General features: G+C 38.5%; 1 protein-coding gene across 12 annotated transcripts in view; it reads left to right on the forward strand.

The window, feature by feature from the left end:
- myocd (myocardin) overlaps positions 1-20,565 on the forward strand; it is a 100,267-nt gene that overhangs the window by 65,155 nt on the left and 14,547 nt on the right. For 4 of the 12 annotated variants that reach the window (XM_079477000.1, XM_079477001.1, XM_079477005.1 and 1 more), the window contains exons 4-6: positions 13,745-13,810; positions 18,279-18,334; positions 18,553-18,628. In XM_079477000.1, the coding sequence (XP_079333126.1) occupies positions 13,745-13,810; positions 18,279-18,334; positions 18,553-18,628 (198 nt within the window). Of the gene's footprint in view, positions 1-6,604; positions 6,895-13,744; positions 13,811-18,278; positions 18,335-18,552; positions 18,629-20,565 lie in introns of those variants that run through there. The other 8 variants (XM_079477003.1, XM_079477006.1, XM_079476998.1 and 5 more) reach the window with 6 other exon arrangements.

Genomic DNA, 20,565 nt, shown 5'->3' on the forward strand with positions numbered 1-20,565 from the left:
CTACTTGACAGCATGTTTCAGCCTAGATCATTTGGAGGGGATCGGTTTAATCCAAGATATGAAAACGCAAATATTTGTGCTATTTAAAATCTATTTTTCTGATGTGCTGCTCGTGCAGTGTGGCGGAGGACTTTCTTTGTATTAGATTAAAAGTGAGGTATTGGGATGCTAAAATGTTCAGAAGACTTGTAAGAAGTGACAGTCTAAGGTCACAGAGATGCAACTAAACCAGAAACAAACAAGCATTGACGAGCACTAAGCTGGATGTAGAACTTAATGGGATAGTTCACCCGAAAATAAAAATGCTGTCAGCATTTACTCACTTTTGTCTTGTGTTGTTTAAAACTTGTATGATGCTATTTTCATTTTTTTTGAAACACAAAAGAAGATGTTTTGACAAATGCGTGAGTGTGATCTGAGGGATTTCAGGGTGCCAACAGGCCCAGGGCTGACACACTGGGTGACGAAGGCTGAGTAGGCAGATGGAGGGAAGGTGTGAGCTTGGGGACTGGAGAAGGAGAGTTAGATACTGAGGACGGGCTGGGCAGGGCCAGCGGGGACATGGGATGGCTGGGCTGGACCAACGGGGACATGGAAAGGCTGGGCGGGACCAACGGGGACATGGAAAGGCTGGGCGGGACCAACGGGGACATGGAAAGGCTGGGCCGGACCAAAGGGGACATGGAAAGGTTGGGCCGGACCAACGGGGACATGGAAAGGCTGGGCGGGACCAGGCACAGCGCAGCTGTCTAGGCAGCTAATTTAGTCCAAAAAAGTGCAGGCCTTTTTGCCTTTGGGTCTGTTTGAGGTCAGATCATGTTCTCACCACAAACAAACCGCTCCATTGTTCGTTTGAAAGTGTATAGAGACAACCTCTTCAAGGAGGTCTTGGTTGGCTTATTTGGTACGCACTAGAGTGCGGTTGCTGCACTAACCACTGCCCAAATGAACCGCACCAAGAAGAATGAACTCTAGTGCGATTCAACCATACTAAATGAGTCTGGTGTGAAAGCCCTCTTTTAAAATGAAACGTTATGTTTTTATCACCTTAGAATGAGCCATTTATACTGTCTACATACACCACGGGTCCCCTTGCATTGAATTTGCCATGTTGTTTCTACAGTAGCGCTAAAAGGAAAAACAGCTCTACAGTTTGTGTTTCGTAAATATTTTATCTCCTTCGGAAAAGATGCTAATGACATTTTACTCCTGTGTCAGCCACCGTAGTGCTTTGAAATGCAGGAGCAAGTGGTTAAGTGAGCCGTTGGTTGCAATTCACAACCTCTACCATAGATCCTGATAGATTTCATACTGCATTTAAACAAATAATTGTAATTCTGTTTTGTAAAAAAAAGAACATTACATGGCCTTCATTACAGCACATGCTGACCTAAATCTCAATCACCAGTGCAGCAATAATATGATCACAAATGAAATCCTCATGATATCACTAAGACAATCCATATAGATGACAAGAAAAAGATTAAACATATGTTGCACAGACAAACGTGAGGTTCAGGTTTAATAGCCACCATAAACAACAGGAATGTAAAAGCAGTGTTTTACACTGTGTAACATCTTCATAACATTCCCACAAAACATCCAGATCGCACAAATGTCGTTTTGACGTCCTTGCAAGCTGTTGAAAAAGTTATATATAGTGGGAATACATAACTCTAAGCTCACGAGACTGAAATGACACTGCCTGAAACGCCAAATTCATACCTCAACATATACAGTAGTTTTTAGACTAAACACGTGTGACGTGTAGTTCAGAGACCTGATCAAAACATAAACAACCCTTTCTTTCCAATCATAAATCAAAGTGTGAAAACAGATCCCGGTTTACCTGTCGGAAAACAACCAGTTTTGTTCTTCCAGAGTTAAAAGGGGGAATTATGCAGGTCTCTTGATCTTGATTTTGGTTTTGATACTGGATTTCTTCAATAGAAAGTTATAGTTATGGATTTGTTGCATTATCAATAAAATGTAAAATCATGTAGTTTTATTTAATGTACTACGGATTTGGCTGTGTTTATCAACCGTTCTGACCTGTCACTTGGGTATCTTTTTTATTATTTGACAAAAATTGTATCATTTAGTTTGATCTCCTAAGTGTGAGAACTATGTCACATTCCATTTGCCATTTTTAAGAGTGGCAGGCTGTATATTGTCCAATATTCATGGGAAATGTCTCCTATTAGGAAAATTTTAAGTCTACAGTACTTATATTTATTGAATTTTACAGGTGGCTTGGCTTTTAAGTTACTTTCAAAGCTGAAGAACAGCTAATAACAGAGAGTTAGCACAAAGCCAAACTGATGCAGATATGCACTAGCCTTCGTGCTAAAACCATTCATATCTGTTCCCGACCCTGCCAAAGTCCTCAATCTCGACTTTCAGGTGAAAAGACAGTCAATCGCTACCATGACACTATAATAACCCAATGTTTAACTTTGAGAAATCCCATTTCAATATGAACATCCCAACATTTACTATCACACTCTTGGGTAAGATTGCCCGCAGCTAGCTCAAAGCAAATCTCAATCCCTCCCGCCATAACAAACGCCCCGCACATCTTTTCGTCCCCGTAAGGCTTTGGCCCGAGTCCTCCGCTTGTCACTTCTGATTTGGGATTTGCCTTCTCCTGACCAGTGTCTAATGAAATCCCAGTTTGGGTTAAGGCTATGTGTTTAACCCGACTCACATTGCCATAACAGACACCTCCCTCCCACCATTAAAAAAACAACGTTCCAGAAGAGAATTGGGACCAAAAACAATGCGTGAGAACTCACCAGTTTCTCTGGTAATGTTTGATTAAGGCAGATAAAACCAATGAATCATGCAAAGCCCAGTTTGATAATTCCACTGAGCTATCAACGTTTCGTTGGACTGTTAACAGGAATATTAATATGTGAATTGCAGGAACTTGCTGTTTCTGACTAGATTCTCAGCAGAGCTTTTTGTTAAAGAAGTCATAACCTCCAAGACTGTTAAAAGGCATAAACAAATGTCTTGCGTTGGATTGCGTGCACATACCGAGAGAGGCATATTTTCAGGCCTTTTAACGTATGTTTGAAGAACAGCATTGGGGAGTGTTTACCTGTGGATGTGGTTATCTTTCTGAGTCTGTGTAGTAGGGACAGTAAGCAGAAGAGTCATTAAACACTGGAGAGGTAATTGAGACGTGTGGACCTCAGACAGAGATGATCCAGCTGCTGTCTCTGTTGTTTTGCCTCAGTCTGCGGCTACCCTTGCTTTTCCTCCTTACACGCAGTGTCTATGCGATGACATTTGAAAAAGTTTCTAATATACAGTAGAATCTATTGTCTCTCAGTGCTGTGTTGCTGGATGGGTCAAAAACTGTGTGAAAGAGATACCTTTTGTAACATGTTGTTATGTTGCGTCGTATCTGGTAAGTGCCCCCTCTGCTGCTCTTTACATATGATCACATGATCATAAACAGCAAAATCACATTTTTGGCATTCTAATTTAAGTGCAAAGTTAAAATATCATGAATTGCAGGATTTAGATGCTATTATTATTACTATTCTGTGTATTTAGTATACAGACATACAGTATAGACGTTTTACAGGCATGTGCAGCATAGCTTAACTTCCGCTACACCTCAGCAAAGAGCACTTCACTGTAAATTACATTAGCTAGCAAGATCAAATTGGGTGAGACAATATTATTTCATACCAGTAGAAAAGCCAACAGTATGTTTTGGGGAATTTTACAATGGCTTAGAAGATTGCACAATTGACAACAATCAAAATCACGGACCAGACCTAACTAGTACACTCTTAAAGTACACTCTTAAAAAATAAAGGTGCTTAAAAAAGTTCTTCACAGCCATGCCATAGAAAAAACATTATTGGTTCTTTAAAGAACCATCTCTTTCTTACTTTGATTATAATCTTATTAACCGTCTTCACCACAAAGAAACTTTTGTGAAACAGCAAGGTTCTTCAAATGTTAAAGGTTCTTTATGGAACAAAAAGGTATGGCATCAAAGAACCTTTTGAGCACCCTTTTTATACAGCGTAGTACGATTAATTATTATTAGTTAACAAAAGAAAACTTGAAATCTGTCCAATTTCAGTAAGTTAACAGAAGTACACACTACCTAATTTTGTCATTTTTTGGATATGGGTCAAAAAATACTCCTAATCTCATAATTAGATTATGATACTTTTGCCTGGATTTCACAGTCAGGGACATTTTAGTGTTAACCAGATGAACACGCTGTTCAACATGTTTTAAGTAATGTTTTAAAGAGCAACAATAATGAAAGGAACATGGTCAAACATGGTCACAAAAAAAGCTTATTTGATTAGTGAGGCTAGAAATAGTGCAACATTTTTTCTTTCAAAAACATTTTTCAAACTCCTTAATGTTTTGTTATCCAAATTAGTTTGACGAAATACTTTTTAATGTATCTATTAGATTTTGAATCACAGATTTTCTTTGGATCCTTGCGCCGTGCTGCACTTTTTTCATTTTAACTTCCTAAGAGACTTTTTCCAACGCCAGACTGTTTCATTCCCTTACGTCCTTTGTGTCTCATGTATGTCTCTTTCTATCAGTTTTTCTTGTCTCTGTACATCTCTTTTTTGTTTTTTATCGACTGTCCTCTTACCCCTCCCATCCCTGGCCCGACTGGCTCCAGTCGGGACCCCGCAGGCTGCAGCTACTCCCTTGGTTGTCTGTGTGCAGGACCCCCGTCTGTCGGCTGAGGAGACAAAGCCAAAAAGCACGGTGCCGCACATAGAGTCCCGGCTCCGCTCCCTGTCTTCTGGATTGAGAAAGAACTTCTGCTCAAAACAGTTGGGATGTAGCTCATTATATGATTATTCTAATACATTGTTTAAAAAGTATTTTTACAACGTCTCAAGATATGACGATTCTTGGCTTTCGGAAATGTAAGCACCAGTTAACAGATATAAATAATAAATGACACAAATAGGTCCCTTGACTTTTTCATCATTGAAAGTACAGACCAGCTGCTCTTTCAAACCAAGTTCTCTTCATATTATATTTCGTACATTTTTGTTTCACTGCACATTTAAATCTACCTCAAAAAACTAAAATCTGTTGAAAGCTAAATAATAACATTTTTAATTTCCAAACACATTCGATTTCAAACAGATTACATGTATACTGGACTTCATGTAGATGTACGCCATTTTCTTTTCTCTTAAAGTTAATAAAATCTTCTTTCAGTATGCCAATAAACACATCTTGAAAGATAATGACTCTGATGAATCCAATATGGTGTTAAAAACTGAATCCTGTGAGGAAAAACTCTAGCGTTATGTTATGTTATGGCACTTGCCAAAATTTTTAAGATGGATACCGTGTTATAGAACATGCTTGTGTCTAGCCAGCTCTGACTGTATACAATCATATATCATAACCGCACGGCCGTGATTTATATCCGAAGGTGTCACAGCAGGCTGCTGCTGAGAATCTGCTCAGATGAAACATGTCACAGCTTTAGACACAGGGCCCAATTAAAGGGAGGGATTAAGACGGGACTCAGTGACCCTCTGAGGAATTTCACAAGGATGCTCTGTGTTCGCTGTCAAACTTTGAGGTTGCACCGTGCCTTTAAGTACTTTCACCTGCTAATTAAGCCTTCCAAACTCCGGTCAAGGGGAAATGTGTGCGGCCAGACGCTCTTTCCAGAGAAAAATGGTCGGTTCGCAACTCAAGATGTCCTAATGTAAATATTTGACCCGAGTTGTATATTGGACGGCGGTCCTACTACGCGTGGCAGAGGGAGTGGACGGATTGCGGTGCCATTAGCAAGTTTAAGTCTTTTGGTTTGCATAAAATCCAACTAAAGTGCTTCAAAAACTGAGCCAAGCGGCCGCGAGGCTCTCGAAAAGGGGAGGTCAGGGTGATAGCGCAGACTCCGGGGGTGGGGACACGCCGTAAGTAAACCTAGTGACTGCATTCCCAGCTGTATCTCGACATCGAGGAGGGGAAAGCATTAAATAGGGTGAACGAATGGGCACTGCCACTAGAGCCCAGTGGCGCGATGTGCTATTTTTAAATCCTTTTTGTTCGCTTTTGATTGAATTGATTTTAAAGGCTTGCTCAAACAAACACAGCCGTTCTTGTCCTCGGAATTCTAGATGTTCTTACAGCTAATTGCACAAAAAGCCAATCCAAGAACAGCAGTTCTGGTAGGGTTCTGTGCCAGCTCTCGGGGGGCAGCGACATGCTTGTTTAATGTGTGGCCTATGTGGAAAAATGAGGATGTGACCGCACCACTACAGACCAGAGAGTGAGCTGAGCTCTGACAAAAGTTGCGAGGAAGTTTCTTGACATGTACATCAATTGAATGCTTTAGGAGATCATATGGGAATCAAACTCTCCTACTGCTCAAAATAGAAAAAATCGTATTTCTTTCTATTCCTAATTAAGATCACGTTGGTTTGTTTTGTGTGTCCGTACGCATCCGTGCGTGTGTACTCCGGTACAGGCGAACAGTGGGGGCAGCAGCCCACTCCCGTGCCTAGAGTGTGTCCACGGGAGGGAGGGGCTCAGCCGAGCCCCCTCTGCTTTAAGACCCTCCCAGAAGCGAGGGCATATCAGTTTCTCTCTCATGGAGTAGAGAACCAGTGCTATATGGGACCAAAGCCCCTCTCTCTGGAGCTGCGCGTGTTCCCAGAGAGACCCTCAGTCACGTTTGTTTGTGCATGCGTTAAGGAGGTCTGTACTCACTCTCGCAGGCAGCCCGTTGATAACGTGCTATGATAGGTGGGACTGGAAGAACTGAAGTGAACGTTCTGTTGATGCTTTGACACTGGAAACATACGCTGGGCAGAATGACTCTACTGGGCTCTGAACATTCCATTCTGATACGCAGCAAGTTTAAATCAGGTGAGGTTGGTTTTTGTCGGTGGGTGTACAGGAGGTCTTTCATTTGTTTGTTTTTCTCCTCATAGATGCTTTAGCTAATGTGACATCAAAATGTTTTATAATCAGCAATTAATGGTGTAATAGGTGAACAATTCTGTAGTTGTATTTACAATGTTTTGACTTTATATTGGATAGAACTTTCTATTGGAATATAAAATGAAATATTTAAGCTCTACACTAGGTCTGGTAACATTTACACAAAGTTTGAAACACTTGGCAACACTTTACTTTCTACCTGTCGATCAATTTGAAAGTTTTTACTCACACTGCTTCCAACATACTGTTCTCTTCCAAATGCTTCACGAGCCATGATAGAGGGGTCAAAGGTTATCAAACATTGTCTCCTTATCAAGACACCAAAGATGACTCCCACATCACACTTTTTAATTACTGAGCAAAATACACAGAACAGGTGAAGTGCTCTCTTTCCCTCTCTTTATAGTCAACATCCTTTTCAAACAAGTTCTCTATCCATCTTTCTCTGTGTATCTTTTTTAACAGTTTTCTACCAAGGGCCAATTTAATGTAATGTGCAAATGTATTTTGAACAATGCTGCCACCTTTCTGAGGAAAGTGTTACTGAAAAAACAAATCGCCAGATTTCAGACCTTCTGTCAACTCAAAAGGACAAACTTTAGCTCGGTTAACGGTTCTTTAACATTAGATTTGATTCTTCAGCATTCAGGTTGGCAGTAACAGTAACGCAGCATACCAGGCAAAATTACAGACAAAATTGAGCTTTTCCTTCAGCGAAGGGAAATTACCCCTATGCTCAAGGGAAGTGAAGACCTTAATTCTGGTCCACACAGAGGCATGATGGGAATGTCTCACACACTGTTTTAGTGTTCTTATACTCTATAGATGTGAATTTGATTATGTGCTTGTTTTGGGACGGTTGAGCTGTGTCGGGACTAACTGGAGCTTTCGTTCTGTGTTTTTGGGACTATGTGATTGAGCTGCTCTGATAGGAATCTTACAGTGTTTTCCCTACGGACACGTTTGGCTCAATGAGGTTCATCGACAGGGTCAACAGGACATGATAGCCCACTCCCACCACTGCGTAGAGATTACGTAACTCAGCTCCTGCATCTCATACAAATTTGACAATTGAAGATGTCACTTTCAGTACTGAAGTCTCTTGAGGTTAAGTTCACTTGTGTCATTCAGTAGGATTAGCAAAAGCTGTTTGAGGCTCTACCACGCTTTCTTTGATAATATGATTGGTTGACTAGACATTTGAAACCAGTGGTATTTAAAGGGATAGTTCACCCCAAAATGAAAATTCTGTCATCATTTACTCACTCTCACATTTTCAAACATGTATTCATTTCTTTGTTCTACTGATCACAAAAGTAGAAATCTTGAAGAATTTGGAAATCCAAATAGTTCTTGGGCACCATTGGCTTCCATAGTAATCGTTTTTTCTACTGTGGCAGTCTATAGTGCCCCAGAAATGTTTAGTTACAATATTCTTCAAAATAGTTTTTCGTGTTAAACAGAACAATTACATTTATACAGGTTTGGAACAGCTTGAGGGTGAATAAATGATGACAGAACTTTCATTTGTGGGTGAACTATACATTTAAATGATGTGTGTATTATATCAGCTTTATTTTATTAGTTTTTGTATAGTGAAAGGTTCATACAAATGTTAGTACAGGTATAAAACAATTTGCATTTTTGACAACATTTAAACTTTAAAAGAACATACGTACAGTTAAAGAGCTATACACGAATCACCGTTGGTTTCGTGCATTAGTTTGGGTAGAGGGAATGCTCACAGAATAGCTGACGAAATGCTCGGTTCCCTGGTTGCCAGCATTAAATTCACCCAACATACCTCTGCCGTCTTTCGCCCCACCTGGCAGGCTCATTAATTAGGAATTAGTGTCATGCCATATGTTTTTCACTACATCTCAAGCCAATAAAACAGATTCCCTCGTGCTACATTGAGGGAGATGCCAGGACCACACAACAATTTAGATGCCCCTAGCTCCCATGGCAACAGCTGTCTGTCTCATGTTCTAGTCGGCATTTGGTGTCATGAACCTTTGGTGCAATGCTTTACCGTGTACATCATCACACACAAGCATAATCTGGTCTCCGGGTATTTGTATGAATGTGGCATGTGCATGTGTTAGGGCTGCCTGTGTCATGTCAAGATTACAGCTTTGCTATTTACAGTCAGTGTCGTTAACATCAAAGTTCAGGGGATTTGTTTAGGCGTGCAGTCGATCGTGAGATTGAAGTTAAACTAAAATAAACCATTTTCACATAACAATCATCACATTATGAGATTTCTTTCATTTCTCTGCTGTTTCTTTGAGATAGCAGTCAGATTACATTAACAGCAAATGGAGACTTTTGTTTTTGTCTCCAGTTTATTTTGTCTGAGATACCCTAGTAATATCATGTTGTCTTCTCTGGAGCATTAGACGAGATCACAACAATGTCTTAAACTGCTACGCTTACATACACAAAGATATCAAAACTCAGTTTCTGTAGAAGTGCAAGTACTTCTTATGTGTAATTTTGAGTTATGCTTGTTTCATGCTTAACATGGTCAACTTTTGTTTTTGTCGACATGAATTTCCGTTATGCTTTCTTAGTCCCTTATTTGAGACAATTCTCCCGGGAAAAGCACATCAACCAACGAGAGAAAGAGCATGCCCATCAGTGGCTCGTTCGGGTTACGAAAGTTCACCTGTATTTGTTTGTCCACAATTCCAGTGCTCAATGTTATATAAACAGTGAATGTAACGCTGGATTTGCAGATCCTTTGAAACTTGATATATGGAGTGGCCCCAGTGCTAACATGGACATGAACTGCACGCGGTAAGTCAAATGTAGGGTTGAGTACCGGTACCAAATTGATACTCTTAAAACGGTACCGGTGCCCTTAACGGTGCCTAAATCGATACTTTTAAAAAGAGTCACAAAAAAACAGTGGATGACCTTACAGAGCAAATATTTCTTAAAAAATACACAACAAATTCACAATTCAAGTTTTAAGTGAATGTGAAATGAGCATGGACACTAACATTGCTTGAAATGTTATAGTGTTTACTATTTAGCAACAACTAAATCCTCACCATAGTTGTATTAAATATGGACAGAAAAGTCTTTCACTACAATGAATCCACAAATCATTTGCGATCCGTTCAACCATTATATAAGATGTGTTGGATTTGTATCCGAGCTTTCCGACTTTCGTTCCTGTGAATGAGGGCAAATGTCTCAATCGACGGCTCAGTCCGCATCTAAGTGGCACCGAAATGACGCCACGAAATCTGCGTTTTTGATTCGGTCCAGTTACACACCGGATATATAGGTACCGGATTTAGAAATGTGATCGATTTTAATACTCTTGGAAGATATGAAGTATGCAATACAACTCAAGATTAATATGAGATTGGCTCCGCCTTAATGCAAATTAACACTTGTCTCATCCATGTCTCGTTTTTTCGACCAAAACATCTGTGATAATCTTGAGCTTTGAGCAATTGCCATCTGAAGGACAGCGTGTGATAGACAATTTGTACTCACGATATGTTACAAATTCAAATTAGGATGTTCGAGCATAGCATGTGTATTGTGCAGTTGCATAATGGCCGTCATTTGGACAAATTATACTTGGTACAAGTTGTTTTACAGGTATATGCCTCGAAGACAACTTCTGCAGTAATTTTTATGCAATTGAGTCAGCTCATCTGGTTTTCATTAGTGAAAGGCTTGTGATCCAGTTCGTCTGGAAAGCTGTATCTTTCTTTTGGAGGGCAATCACTGAGGGCAATCATGGGGTCTAGCGCTTTCTTTTCACCCTGGTTAAATGTTTAGATGCTGCCAGGAGGCATTTTTCCACCTCCAGCTTTTATTAATTCACCTGTTTCTGGATCAGGAGGCTTTGCCTTTAAGTGCGTCTAGAGAAAAGAAAACGGTTCGACAACTTTTCCTGAAGGACAAAAAATTTGATCTAGATTGGTCCGGATTAAGTTTCGTTCTGTCTGCCAAAAATAGACTGGTACTTTGGCAATGACCGTCCGACTTCATATCAGCGATCGTACGAGCGGCTGCCAGTATTGTTTGCGCCTGATAGGTTGTTTCTGTGTGCCAAAACTGAACATCATTAGAGTTTTCTTGTTTGTCCACATACTTGCAGTCCATGACAGTTGCTGGCACCGGACACAGAAGCACAGGTTGCCCAGTATGTGACCTAAACAAAAGCAGATGTATGCAGATTGCTTTTGCATGATATCAGAGGTATGAGTGAATACGTGGCCATCAGTCAATTGGGTTGCTCTTGTGTCGACTGCACAATTACGCAGCTGGCTGATTGACTGCGGTGATAAATGAAAGAACAAATGTGCAAACAAAAGAACATAGATAGACAAGTGCAAGAACTGGTGCGTGTCCATATGTTAACAAGGCATGTGTTTCAAGAAAACGTTTGAAAAGAAAACAAGCCAACAAGGCCTGTTCACACCATGTTAACTATAGAGACGCTTAACCAATACACATGATTATTGTTTTAATATGTCTTGAAAAATTACGTGACTGTCATTACAAATTGTCTAGTAAGTTTAGTAAAAGTCAATGACTGGGAGACTTGGACATTTTATTGAAAATCTGTTCAATTTTACCCCATGGCCGTTCTAGTGTTAAAATCTGAATAAATGTAAAGTAGCAGTTCACACCATAACAGACAGAAGAACAAAACAGTATCATAGGGATAAATGAAAAAACATTTACAACCAAAATCCATTCCACTCACAGATGTGCTTGCTTAAAAAACATTATCCATCGACGTGTATAATTATGTAGTTTTTGTTGTAGTTATCTTCAAGGTTATAGTTTTTGGTGTGATACGCCTTTACATTTTACCCCCAAAACATCTCTGTCATCATCTATTCACCCTAAAGTTGTTCCTGATCTGAACACAAAGTAAGACATTTTGGAGAATGTGGGAAACCAAACAGTTCTGGGTCACCATTTTCGATCACAGTACTTTGACTGATTAATATATGTAGTCAATAGTGCCGCAGTACTGTTCTTCCAGATGATGGTGAGTAAATGATTTTTGGATGAAAAGTTGTTTCAGTCCTCTATTTAGCAGATGCTTTTATCCAAAGTGACAAATGAGAGAACATTGAATAATTTGTCAATAAGATAACAATCAGTTTAGTCTACAAGCCACGTTTACAAGTAGGATCAGAGTTGAAGCTAGAGAAAAATGAACAACATCTATTTTTTGTTGTTCCAAAACCTCGGAATGTCCAAATTCACTGTTTTTCAGGGAATGGGAAAAGCACTACTTTTAAAATGAACAAATACTCTGTTGTCAAAGTTGACAAGCACATTAAAAGGCTTTTATTGGTTAGATATTTGCAAAACCCAGAGACGAACATAAAGGGTGACTAATAATAATGTTTTATTGCTAAATAAAAAAATCACAAAATATGGAGATGCAAGGTTTCAGAAGGACAGCAGGTGAATGAGGAAAAGTGTTTTCAGTTGCTTCAATATAATTCAACAATTCGTATATGAAAGAGTGTTTCTATTAAGTATAACAGCATGTTTCAGTTGCATAACATTGTGTGTTTTGCAGTCTTACTAACCAGAATATGTGGAGTGGAAGCAGAGGAAAAGTTTAACCTTACCTAAAGATCAGATTTTTTATGGTTTCTTTAGGATGGCAAAGAGCTTGTGCTGTTGGTCCACTCTATGGTAACATCCAAAGCTTGAAGCTTCTTAAGCATCTTTTCTGCTTTCCTTTAGCTCAGTGGTAAGAGCATGGCGCTAACAACGCCAAGGTCGTGGGTTTGATCCCAGGGGATTGCACATACTTGTATAGAAACAAATGTATAGTTTAATGAAAGGTAAGTCGCTTTGGATAAAAGCGTAGGCCAAATGCATAAATGTAAATGTAAATCTTTTTTTTATTATTGACTTGGAAAAATTCTAATGACCTATCCAAAGGAGCAGAACTTCAGAATTGCTGATATTCAGTACCATGTACATCTTAAAGAGGAGGTAACACGCGCAGTTTCTGTAAATCTCATATTAATCTTGAGTACCTATACAGTAGTTTTGCATACTTCGTGAGCAAACAAACATAGCTAAACTTCCCTCAGCTGAGTGAAGCGGCATTGATCTATGTTCTTCCCGGGAGAATTTTCCAACAAGGGACTAATAAGCCTTGTTACAAAACAGGAATCCACGTTCAACAAAAACTTTACGAACCCTGGCAGAGTGAATCGAGCACTGGAATACTGCATCATACGTTCAAAATGTTTTTGAAGCAAGTACGTTTAACAGTGTAAAGAACTCAGGACGCATGAAGTAGCATGTTACCTCATCTTTAATTCTTCCTCAATTTATTAGACATAGACTAAGAGTTAACCTTTAAACGTGCGGTGGTGCCGTGGAGCGTCGGCCATCCTGATGAGAAACACCACCCAAAACAAAGAAAAAAAACTGAAGCAACAGGCCCACAAACATTTTTTAAAACAGGATGTAGGACTATGATAAACACAGCTCCTGGCTTTTAAACAAATCTTCCTTGCAGTGTGTGGTCCTCATCTGGGAGGGAGGTGGTCATAAATGTAAGAGGTGGGCCGTTAATCGACGCTGCTGTGTCTGTGTGTGTGTGTGAGGAGGATGTAGCATCTGCCTGTCTTTACGGGATGATGTGTTCCTTCTCCGGACACAAATTTATGCCTGATTTCTCGAGCTTCACTCATGATGAGTCATTATCTTTTCCTCTCTATCTCTTTCTCCCTGTTTCTTTATTCCTCCCTTCCTCCACCCACAGTCCTGCAGTTGAGACTCCAGCAGAGAAGGACACGAGAGCAGCTCGCAGACCAGGGCATCATGCCTCGTGAGTAAAACCTCCGCACCTCGGCTCAGTCTCCACTCTCCACTTAATTCATATTAATGAAATATAAACTAAATTGTTCTATCACTTTGGAAGTTGACTTCGGGCCAAGCACGTGTGTCTTATGAAACGCTCTATATTTGATGCCCTTTCTTTCCACAGCATAGATAATCATGATTTCCAACTCGAGCACAAACCACACTGTATGAGCTCCTTTAAACTTTAGTGACTGGCTCAAACTTTTTGACCGTGGACATCTTATGTCAAAGTGTCCTGAGCTCGTACATGTTCAAATCGTTCATCTGTTCGAACATACATGTAGCATGTTTTTTGTTATGTTCTTCAACTTTTACAAGTCGACATATTCTTATTGCTGATTTTCTGGACATTCAGATCTGTTCGAAATTGATAATAAAGTAGAGAATTGATCAAAAGTGCAGAATTTACACACTGTGTGTGTGTGTTATCCCCCATATTTGGGACAACTTTGTACCCACAAGTAAGGATAATGTTATATTGTAAAAATAAAAAAATATATAGTAACACATTTTTGCACTTGCTAAAATGCAGAACGTTTTCTGTTATGTTTAGGTTGTAGGTTGTGTTTAACTGTATATAAAACAACAGTTTAGTATATGGAAGGTTAAAATGCAGAAAGTTTTCTGTGATGGTTACACTGTAAATAAATAACTGTACAAAACCCTAATATTCCGAAAAAAATATAAAATAAAAAATGTTGAGAAGTAAAATTTTATATTTTTATGTTATTTTCAGGGTATATACCGGAATCATGGAGCTAAATCAAGACCTTCTTTAAGACTCTTTTCATGCATTTTAAGACCTCATCGTCACTTCAAGTTTTAACCGGTTACATTGGCGACACTTAAACTTACATTTACTATATATACTGATTGTAAGATAGCACAACTAACAGGCATAGTTTGAGATAACGCTATATTAATGCAACATCATTTAGAAGGGTGGAAATGAAGCACAAGAGTGACTAACACAATGCAGGGTTTATTAGAAAAAGAAACCAGCTTTGTGGCTAGCACTTAGCATGTGGGACAGGACAGTGTTGATCCCCATTGAGGCTACGCTAATCGCCTTATTCCCAGAGACGGTCTTGAGCACAGTTCCAACTCCTTATCCTCCAACCATTTGCACGAAAATTTGCATTTCCCCATTAGTCAACGACGTTGTTTAACATCCGAGTGTAATGGACCTCCCACTATTCGCCTACGCAATTATTAAATTCAGGCAAACTTTAGCATACCACCTCTTTGGACAAATATGAAAAGATGATGCAAAATTGAATACCTTGGAAAATGTCATTTAAGACATTTAATACTTTTTAATGGCCTTCTTTTTCTCTAAATTGACGTATCAACTGAAATGAAATTTTCTGTAATATAATAATGACGTAAACCGTAATATAACCGATTTTCATTTTTCATGTACATTTGCAATTTTATGGTTTTATTTAAATTTGTGAAAAACTGTAAAATACTTTTTTATCATATGTCGAACAACTGTAAAAAACAAGAAAAGTCTGTATTTTCAGTGTAGTGTAAGGGTGAGTGGATACAATACACAGCTTGTTGTAAGTCCATAATGTATAAATACAATTATGAAAATTCAATTATAAACCAATTGAAAGAAACATATCTAATAAAGTAAGAAATAAAAAACAGATCATAGCCCTCAGATGGGGCAAAAGGTGATAAACCGCAGTGCATTGTGGGTGGACATGTACAGTATGACAAATAAGTGCAGACAAAGGCGACTGTAAGCTGATCCACGCTATGCTGCTATAAACTTGTCCGCTCCCTGCACGTTTCCGTGGCACTGTTAGCCAGCGAGCAGTAAAGCTGACCTCACTGGAATGCTCTTGTATTGAAGAGCTGGTCTGGGTCCTATGAGAGCCAACTGTACCACGATTACCCCAACAACACCTGTTAACATTTAAATAGAAGAGCCACTTTTACACTTGTTGGTCACCTATGCATACTGGGCACAAAACCTTTCAGATTTGTATCTGCCTGTCAGATAATTAGAAACAGCTTAAAGATAATATACAGACGATCCAAGAAAGCAGAATCTATATCTGAAATGAGGTCGAGGATGAGACTAACCGTTTACTGTTGTGTACCACCATTTCCAAATCATTGGCCAGTACGAAACCCTTTTACAACACTTTTGAGTGATTTTGAAAATATTGACGTATCGTATAATAACAGTTGCAGCGTAAGAAGATTCAAAGCTAAACATACAAAGATATTAAAGAAAACAGAGCCGTACGATGCAGTCACCTACTAAAATATACCCCAGCTGTATTGGTATATCTTAAATTGCATAATGGTTTATACACTGATATTCTTATTAGAGCCGAATTTTTATTACAGGTCAATTATGTATTTTCATTTGTGCGTTTTAAAATAAGCCGTTGAACGGTATTGCTGGTACAGTTGGTCTTTTTGCAGAGAGGCATACGGCTTTAGATAACCTGGCAGAAGTGTGCACAGGAAAAGAATGGTCAGCCAGCTCAACACTATCATTTTCAGGGAGTCTGCTGGAGATAAAATCCACACAAAATTGTGATTGGCTGGCCTGTGGTCCTTAAAAAAGAATTTTCAATGGCTGGTTATCTTTTTATGGCAGACAAGAGGTCAACGAAGTCAGATAAACAGGTTTCTTTAAGCATTTAAATAGGCACTATCCACATGTATAATAGCAGGCATGTTTGGAAAATGTAGGTTTTCTTGCGTCTTTGTCTGTAGATAGTGCCTTTTGATCTTCCAAGTGTTTTACATTCGTTCTTACAATTCTTTTATTTATATATCACTTTTCCTCAAGGAGCCAATGGACTCCATATATCATCCATAAATCAAAACCCACCTTACATCTCAAAAGGCTGGAATTATGCAATCCGTTGCATTCTTCTGTGGAGGTGATATTTCAATCTTTCCTCTGATTTTTGAGAGGATGGACCGCACGTATGCCCTGTGTATACATTTCCCTGAGAACATCTGGTCTTTATTAGACACTTGAAAGCAGCAGTCAGGCTTCTCAGGGTTGTTTGGCGTGTGGCTGAGGAGGAGCCAGGGAGATGGACATCTCGGGTTTAGTGTTTGGCTTGTGCTTGTGTTGAACTCTGTCTGGATTAAAAGTTTGCGGGCTCTGCTCCACACCGTGTTACTTCGTGATTTCTTTTCCCTTTTTGTGCTCATCCATGGTAATGTAATTAAATCAATATCTCTGTGTTTCAGAATGGCTGAAACAAAAAAGCATTGTAGCCAAACAGATCTCATCCCCCATTGACTCCCATAGTATACTCGAGAACATTTATTTTATATTTGTCAATGTTATCTTCATAGATATTGCAACAGCATACTGATAGAACAATATAAATTACAAAACTGCAGTTTAAGTGAATTTTGCGGTTCTGAAAAGGTTTGTTTGTATATCAGATTTTCTAGTGGATTTATTATTTAGATTTTACTGTAACTAAACTCTCTCTCTCTCTCTCTCTCTCTCTCTCTCTCACTTATTCACTCAGTGAACTCATAGTGACCTTGTGCTGGTATCTTTTTAAATGAAAGTGTGGTATGACTATCAAAGCAGCAGGGTGGCTGTAAGCACTTACAGACACAGTGTATCCAGTGTGAGCAGGTCTGTGGGTGAAATAAGAGGATTTCTCATTTATTAATATTATCTGGTACTATTTGCTTGAAAAAGTTAGTCTTCAGTTGCTATGATCTGTTTAACTATAAATGTTTACAACTGTTAGTGAAATGATATAAACGGTACACAAAATAATGTGCTTTCTTCGTCCAGATGGCACAATTTGCATTGTATCTTATGGGCTCTTATTTTGAAGTTTATAATTATAATAATACTTTTTGATTATACTCATTTTAGCTATATGTGTTGATATAGCTTTTTTTTAGTCCTTCTGTGTCATAGTTTATATTATATATATATATATATTTCAAAATATTTTTTTATTTCTTTTTTGTATGCATTTTCCATGTTTATTGTATCTAAAAAAGTTTAATAAAAGGCTGCACTTATACTCTTAACCCTGCTTTCCTAGTTTCCAAAGACCTGACCACAATAAAACAAAACAACAAAGGTCTCAATACTGTAATATTTACCTATGTGTCAATATCAGGCCTTTCCAGTGTTTCAGGAGTAATTAGATCAACACAACTTCAAATAACCCAGCAAATTTTCCCTATGTTTGGGCAATAGTAAAAAAACAGATCCAAATAGTAAATATTTCTTTACAGCAGTCAGGCAAGCATCTGGTTCAGGAATCTTTTTTTAGCTTTAGGAGAGATACAGGACCAAATCAGGTACTGCCAGAAATTATTCATTCATGTGGGATCCATTGACAGCATGTTCACTAACAGCTTTCCAGTTAAAAGTGTGTCATATTTATTCAGTTCTCTCTTTATTGTTTTTCCAGCCTTGAAGAGTCCGGCTGCATTCCATGAACAGAGGAAAAGTCTTGAGAGGTCCAAGGTGAGAACCATAAGCAACATTATCTCCCAGAATCCTTTGGAAAAAAAGACGCTGTGTCTCTGCGATCGAAGTGTGCCACACAAATAATGAAATAAATCGTTGTATAAATGTCATTTTCTAAAACAGTTAGAATTAGATTTACATTCTTTGTGTTGTGTACTTGTGTACTGTGTACTCTGTTTTTAAATATTTTAATGAATGTTGTCAATATTTTGCAGACTGGAGATTACTTAAAGCATAAAATCAGAAGCCGACCAAATAAATCTGAGCTCATTGACATGCACATTTTACAAGGTAAGATCAGTTATGTTTTACAGAAAAAATTAATAAAAACATCCATAGATGTTTCAAACAGTGGCGGAGCTAGAGTTTTATATATGGGGTGGCCAGGGGCGGCCAAGGCCACTTCAGGGGGTCCAGAGGCCATGACAGAAAATGAGTGTGTAACCCGGACCTGGCCTCGAATTATCATAAATAAATTTTAGGATTGCTGCTTAGATGTACAAGTGATAATTTACTTCCCAAAGTTCCTCGATTTAAGAGTGCTTTTCCACCATCTCGCCCAATTGTTCTCGTTGCTTAATCATTCCACTCCTTGCCAGCGGTACGTAAATGGTTTGATTTTCCACCGCAGGGCTGATAATGGAAATTTTTATAATGTAAACACAAATGTGTTAGGCTCTGCCTTGGTAACACAAGAGGTGGAGCTATAACGCCTCTGTGCGCATTCATTAGCACAATTCAGCATTAATAAACAACAGTTTTAATCGTGCCGTGTCGAACGAGGCTCACGTGGAAACATAACCGTAACCGTTTCTTTACTGTGCTTAGAACGGTTCAGAGCGATGGTAGAAAATGGCTCTAAGTGTCACGATTGTGACAAATCTATACAACACAGTTGCCTGACGTAATGAGATTCATTCTAAATGTATGTAGATTAAATACATATAAATGATGAAAATTATAAAAAAATAGTTCAATCCTGAAAACTCATTTAATTGAAACAGAAACAAAGCAGCACCAAAAGTGTCTTTAAACTATTGTGGTTTAGAGCAGTAGATGAGATGTTATAAATATAAAACTCATTCCATCGGACTGCAAGAATAAAACAAAATCATTGATGCTGATCTTTGCCCTTGATGTTGTAATCTTGATTATCGCTTCATTAGAATATTAGAACACAAGAAACTTTTTATACGCTACAAAGCTGAGAACGTTTATGACTGATTTTATTGCTGTTTTTGCGCTTTTATCAAAGTGAACATGAAAATCAAAACGATTATTCAAACTGGAAATATACAGTATAGAAAGCAACCAAAAAACAGGTTATACATTAAAGAGTCTGACTACTCTGCACAATGAATCTCTTTCTTACATTATGTATGTAAGCGATTGTTCATGATAAACTTTCTGAGCGTGGTGCACTTCAACACAACTCTACATTCATACCATGATCTGTGATTGGCTGTAATGCTCACCGCTTTAGCAGATGAAAATGTAATACGGTAATCGACATTTGTTAATTTTCATTTTATTAAGATTGCGACTGTTTTTCCCTTTTTATATTGAATTTGGAGGGCAATTTAGTTCACCTTGCTGTTATTGTTTTTCCAAAGCCTGTGTTCATTTCCGGACCTGATGTATGTTGGGAACCGATCTCTCTTATCTAATTAATAATCTGGTAATGGAGCCTAATTTGCACAATGAAACATGTTTCAGGAATCCTAAAACCTCAAATATGATGCTTCCTTCTTGGTTTCTTACGTTACACCTACTTAGATGGATATAAACACAGAGTTGGGAGAGATCCCCTATTTATTTTAACATTCTAAGGTTAGAAAACGCTGGGTAAACTACATTTACGCAACATATTAAGGCGTATCGTTAGATAGTATGTAGGTAACACTATTATAGGATGGTCTTTGAAGAAATCTCCAATTCCTTGCTTAATCTGTTTGGACAATGCAAAGCACAACAACTTTATCCCGTTCTAAATAGAGTAATAGAGTCAACAAGTTTAGGATCATCCCCCCTTGTTTTATATATATTTTTTTGAATAAATACCTGTTCACACCAAAAAAAGATAACTATAAATACCAATTAATTAGCATCTATGTCAGTGGACGAATATATTTGTTTTATTAAGCACGATTCACTCTATTTCAGTGTATGAGCCCTATAAATTTGAAATGGCTGTCAATGTCATCCAAGCGTGCCGCACATATCCTGAA

The sequence above is a fragment of the Barbatula barbatula genome, assembly GCF_947034865.1.
Source record: "Barbatula barbatula genome assembly, chromosome: 16".
NCBI lineage: Eukaryota > Metazoa > Chordata > Actinopteri > Cypriniformes > Nemacheilidae > Barbatula > Barbatula barbatula.